Source organism: Parasteatoda tepidariorum, chromosome 9 (genome assembly GCF_043381705.1).
Source record: "Parasteatoda tepidariorum isolate YZ-2023 chromosome 9, CAS_Ptep_4.0, whole genome shotgun sequence".
Taxonomy (NCBI): Eukaryota; Metazoa; Arthropoda; class Arachnida; order Araneae; family Theridiidae; genus Parasteatoda; species Parasteatoda tepidariorum.
The window spans coordinates 2,436,357-2,442,892 of NC_092212.1; the positions used below are offsets into that span (position 1 = coordinate 2,436,357).

Genomic DNA, 6,536 nt, shown 5'->3' on the forward strand with positions numbered 1-6,536 from the left:
AAATATCATTCCCTCACTATTAGTGTCATTCCCTCACTTTTTAAATAGTGAAAATAATTAATTTACTTATTAATTAATTTGAAAAATAAATTAAAAAATTTATAAATTAATTTATTAAATTAATAAATTTATTTATTAAATTAATTAATTTATTTATTAAATTAATTAATTATTATAAATTAATTAATTATAAATTAATTATTTAAAAAATTAATTAAATATTAAGTATAATTTATAGGATATATACTTTCTTTATAATGCCATTACATATTTCTATTAATATAGAAAGTTTCAGAGCTTTTTATTCACTTTACTTTTTTGGGATTTTATGAACTAAAAAATGACAGTTTTCGTGAGAATGACCCATATATATTTATACATTGTGTTCAAATTTTCCATCTTTAATAAAATACTTTTTATTCATCCACGCAAGTTCAAATACATTTTTTAAATTTGTAATGAAAACACACAGTTCACTTGATGTTAATACAGTTTTTCAAAGATTAATTCATTAATCAAATTTAATTAATTAATTTTAGTTTTATATAGGAGAGAAAATTGCAATTATTTAATAAAAAGGAACTAAAATAAAAATTTTCTTTGTGGACCAGAGTAGGAATTGACCTTTAATTTTTTTATATCTCTTGTTTTACATAGAGCTCAAAATATAGCCTATATTAATTCAAATTGACGTAATTTTTATATAAAAGAATGAATATGTTGCTATCAATATATAAAAAATTGAATTCATAGCTAAATATTTTCTTTCCTATGGCTCTGTTTTAAAAAAGGTTTTATAACTGTAATTTACATTTAAAAAAAAACAAAGAAAAAAGAAATACTTTTCCATTTTCATCAAAGCCACCAACTTGTTGAAATACTTGTCGATGACAGAACCATGTTGGCATAACAACAGTTGGACCAAAAGCAGTATAAATCTGAAATTTTATAGGCAATAAAATATAATTAAATATTAAAAATCAAAGTTAAAATCAATAGCTGCATGAACCAAACACAACCTAAGTCACAGTAGGTATTATTTAGACAAGAAGAAATTGATACTCAAAGGTTAAAAAAAAGTTTAGTTTTTTGCCAACAGGGTCTTATAAGGTCTTTTTGGGTATGAAATATGTATTACAGTAGGAAATATACAATATTTTTAAGAATTTCGTTATTTGTATCACAATTTTTTCCTGACAATTCCATCTAATGCAGGGTGCGTACTCAAATCTTACAACAAAAAACAATTTTCAAAGATTTTACATGATCATGATGTAATAACTGGTTTCTGACAAAGAACTCTTTTCTTGATCATATTAGCCACCACAGATCGAGAGATTTATCGGTTTGATTTCATAGGGTGGAGAGAGAACTTCTTGCGATATGCAGTAGAGTTGCACATGAGAGTACAAGAATCTCACCAAATCAAGCTCAGTAGATGCACGTGCGGATTCGCAAATATTTCATTAAACATGTAAAATGATTGGCTCTTTCATATGCTACGGACTAATGGTACACCAAAATGCATTACGTTTGAATGAATTGTAAAAGCATTGAACAGAACAGAGTAAAAACCATGCTTTTGCATAATATGTGGTGGAAATTGACATGGTAAAAAAAAATCTGATTTTCGAAAAGGGAAAATTAAATACAAAACACCCAATAAAAAAGCCCTTTAAAGGCTTTTAAAAAACGAAAACTGAACATAAGCACCCTTAAAAACTGCTACGCACCATGTAATATTTTTAATTAAACTTTTACTGCAATAAACAATCATTCGTTGCACTCTAAATTACTTTTGACAAAAATAATAACACGAAGAAAAAAAAAAGTCAGAAGAGAATATTAATGATAGACAAAACTATCACTATCAATATGTAATTTGTAGGAATTTATAAGAAGAAATCTAGGAAGTACTTTACATAAGCTAGTTTCTGTTGTTAGGAACTTAATAGTTTAAAAATAATTATGCTTCTTAAAAAATAAAAATTAAATAAGCACAGTAGCAGAAGAAACAAAACATAAGTTAACCTGCAGATAAAGTTGTTCAGCTTTTAGAATGTTGGCCCATCTCGTATACCTCGGCGTTGAATCTGTAGGGTCTCTATGAAATTGACAACCAACTATCTAGGAGGCAAAACAGAATTTTAACTTCACATAAACACTTTCCGATACAAAATTTTCAAAGATGCTGAGGTTGAAATGTTTAATTCTGAACTTCTTTTTAAGAGCTCAACTAGAATTTCGATTCGATTCAAAATGTCACAGAATCTTACAAAAATATTAGTACCATTACTAGATGAATATTGAAAGAATTTCTTGATATTATTTTTCATCTATAATTAGAGTTACATGTTTTATTTATAAATACATTTTATAATGTAACAAAATAGTTGAAAAATTAATAAAATATTTAAATAGTGTAAAATTGTTAGTGAGAAAGAAGATTTTATAGAGATTGTTCTAGAATTAAGAATGTAATACAAATATAAACATAACTATGAATAAAACTATAGAATTTACTTGCACATCTTTTCAATTAAATTTTCAAATAAGCTAAATTAAATTTGCTTTCTTGAAATTTATGTACTTTTTGAATAGTTCTACCAAAAATAGGCAAAACTAAACAAAAATGTTTAAATGTGATAAATTAAATTTGAATTAAGTAATTCAACACTCATTAGAGTATTATTTTATCAGCAAACTAGTAATAAATATTAAAAAAAAAATTTCCTGAATAATTACTAAATAATTTTCCTGATGATCAATAATTTTGTTTCTTCTTTTAACCTAGAACACCTACTTTTAAGTAGCTTCAGTTAGAGTCGAGCAAATTTTTCCAATAAAATTTATTATAATTCAAATTATAAAAAGACAACAAATTGTTACTTAAACTCAATAGTAAAATTATTTTATCTTTTTATATTATATTGATGAAAAACAATCAAGTAAATGGTTATGATAAAAAAAATCACATACTGTATCAGTTTTCGAAAAACATGCTTCATATTGCTTCATGATTCGAGTAGGGTGCATTACATCATCCTATATGGACCAAAATGAAGAAAAAAAACTTGTTAATGACATTATTTGTTTTTGACATTTAAATTAAAATTAATTGTTGATGTGTTCCTAATTGTTGAAGCTGAATTTCAAATTTTAAAGAGAAAAAAAAAGAGAAGTAAATGCGAAAAAAAAAATATTTTTGTCACTGATTGCTTTAAGCATTCAAATAAAAATAAATTGTTGCTTCTCTATATGCTGAAGAAACTAAAGTTAAGTTGACCACTAATGTACAGGTATCACAGTACTAACAATTTTGTGATAACTCAAATTCAATAGGACAGACAGAAAACTTCAAGGCAAAGTTTTATAAGTTGGTATTTACTACATGATACTATAAGTCTTAAAAGTTGAAAATTAAAGCAAGGCACCACAAACTTTCACAGGTATCACTGTACAATCAATTTTGTGATATATCAAGTCTGATGGGACTAACTGAAAACTTTAATCAATAGGAAATTCGGTTAAAACTTTTCACAGCGGGTTCATAGATCTATATCATTCAAGAGCATCTACTACACATCAATCTTTCTATTATACTAGGGGGCCTAGCCCCCAGTTTGCTGCTGCTCACCAAACCCGATGAATGCTTCATAATAATTGTTGTTTCTTGGTAGAAAACAGCTTTTCTACTAAAGTTAAAATCATTCACTTAACATATATGTATACTAAAAAGAATTTTATTTGCTTACCCTTGTGCCACCACATCCACTCGTAAAAGATTCGAAATAAATACTATGGAATTTTATAAAATGAAAACGCTTTATATTACAATATTTACAATAATTTTGGAAGCCTAATTACAAATTCGAATAACAGCAGTATTCGAATGTAGTATGTAGAAATTATTGAGTTATCATTCAAATAATAACTGAACATAACATCTCAAAGTTAAACTAATGGTTTATTGAGTATACTACAAAAGAAATAAAAAATGGAACGAAGATCGTAATATATATAAAAATAATAAGGAGCACGGGCTTCATAGGTGAAAGTTAAATTAGCAGTGCTGATCTGTTGCCAGATTTCCTATTGATGTAAATGCCAATCTTTTTTCTTATTAACACATACATTAATATTATAAATATTTAAATCTATTGGTGAACAGAAGTAATTTTTTTAAGTAATCATTTTTTAAAATAACATTTATATTGTTATAACATTACATAATTTAAACAAACTTGATGAATTCACAACCGTAATTTTATATTTTCCTAATGGGCAGATTACCTAATGGGCAGATATATTAAATACTGTTTTTGCACGCATCTCATTGTGCATGAAGCTGATCATTAAGCTAGAAATCACCTAACAGATCTCTTTAACTGTAATTTATAACAGTATATTAATGTTAATTGCACAAAAAAATAATAATTGAAAAATGGTTAATAAGATTAGGTTANAGATCTATGGGTGAACAGAAGTAATTTTTTTAAGTAATCATTTTTTAAAATAACATTTATATTGTTATAACATTACATAATTTAAACAAACTTGATGAATTCACAACCGTAATTTTATATTTTCGCTTACCTAATGGGCAGATATATTAAATATTATTTTTGCACGCATCTCATTGTGCATGAAGCTGATCGCTAAGTTCCAAATCACCTAACAGATCTCTTTAACTGTAATTTATAACAGTACATTAATGTTATTTGCACAAAAAAAAATAATAATTGTAAAATGGTTAATAAGATTAGGCTATTTTTCTAAGCAACTTTATCTTTAAATGTAGTGCAGAGTCACATAATAATAATAAAACAGTTCTCTTAGTTTTAAACTCTTGAATTAAAAGCGTAATAATTGCTGTACAGGAAAATAACTTTAAATTAGGAATACAAAAATATTTAGAGAAAAACTATACCTTCATGACTTTTATTAATTTTATGCTGATGACAACCAAAACAATATGGAATGAGGAAAAAACAAGGTTTGTTACATGTTAATATGAAACAATGAGAAAAAACTGAATCCTACAATATTATTTTCTGACCAATAAAAATGCAGGGTAAACAATGGAAAACTGCGACACCATCAATAGATTTTAATATATACAGTAGAAAGATTATTTCAGGAACTCCTTATCTTTTTGCTTTATCTACATCTTTCTTCTTAATGTTAGAAGTTCTGATTATCATAATTAACCAAATCATAATTAAGATTAATTTCATCTCCCAAGATAAAAATTTATCTCTTTTGTAAAACAGGTTAAGGGATTATTTCTTTACAAGTCGTATAAGTAAACTGTCAGGGTGTCCACTTTCCAAACAAAATAAATTTCCCTGGGATTTCCACAGTAAACTTCCCGTAAAACAATTTTCAGTATTTTGTAATATATAAGTTAAACAATTTAAATTGTAATTTAAAAATTTACGTTCACATAAATTCATTAAGAATTTACAATAAATGCAGAAAATTGTTCGGTTCTTCAATCTGAGTTTATTCATTAATTCACAAATAATTTTCAAGATATTCAAAAAAGAAATAATTAAGAACTTCAACTCAATAACTTAAGATTTCTACATTTTTTTTTATGAACCATAAACAATTTTATCATGCTTTGGCACCAGGAAAAAAATAATAAAGTTTTCAGCCCACTCTATTATTTTCAATGATAATTTATTAAGTTTAAATTCATTTTCAAAGGTAATTATAGTTTATTGCTAATTATAGTTTAGCAACAGGGGAAAAAAATTCAACTTACAGCATCTAAAAAGCATAGGTAGGTCCCAGAGCTTTGAATCACAGCTTGATTTTTTGCAAAGCCAACTGTAAAAAGAAATTATGAAGTTTCATATTTTGAGCAAAATACAGCAAAGAAACTGATTCAAGAAATATTTAACGAAAAAGAGCAAAATTTTTAAGTATTTAACTTTAATTTTGAATAATAATGTTCTATAAAAATTTATATTATTAAAAATTTATGATAAAGTTTTCTCACCACACATTTGTTGACAAAATATATTGAAATATGAAGTTTTTGGGAAAAGCCTCTGAGATTCATAATAGTTTTTTACCTTTTTTCCCCTCATGTATCCAGAGTCTTTCCTCAGCCATAGTTCTGGCTTCGGTGGCGGTGCAGGGAAACTTAACTAAACTCTAATGGTCATGTCCAGGGCCGGATTAACCTATAGGCACACTAGGCACGTGCCTAGGGCCTACGAAATTCAGGGGCCTACGAAAAACTTGGGAGAAAAAAATTTGTTGACAAAATTAATTTAGCTTTAAAAACAACAAGTGTATTTTGCACAAAATTATGAAGATACAAATAAAAATATAATATTTTTCGGTAATAAATTATTTTGCAGAATCTTATGATCTAATATATTACTTTTTTGCGATTTTTGGATTCAACGAAATCTTGTATTATGCTGTCGAATTCCAAACTACGCAAAATGTCTGATTGGATAGACATAAGTGCGAGCGATGCCAAGCGATCTTCATTCATTGTTGAAAGCAAATAATTTTTT

General features: G+C 26.3%; 1 protein-coding gene across 3 annotated transcripts in view; it reads right to left on the bottom strand.

Annotated features, from left to right (window-relative positions):
* Positions 1–6,536, bottom strand: part of LOC107455569 (queuosine-tRNA galactosyltransferase) — a 27,594-nt gene that overhangs the window by 13,184 nt on the left and 7,874 nt on the right. For all 3 annotated transcript variants that reach the window (XM_021146287.3, XM_071185998.1, XM_043042606.2), the window contains exons 4-7: positions 5,771–5,835; positions 2,980–3,045; positions 2,032–2,127; positions 843–938 (exon numbers count right to left, since the gene is read on the bottom strand). In XM_021146287.3, coding sequence (XP_021001946.2) covers positions 843–938; positions 2,032–2,127; positions 2,980–3,045; positions 5,771–5,835 — 323 coding nt within the window. The remainder of the gene's footprint in view (positions 1–842; positions 939–2,031; positions 2,128–2,979; positions 3,046–5,770; positions 5,836–6,536) is intronic.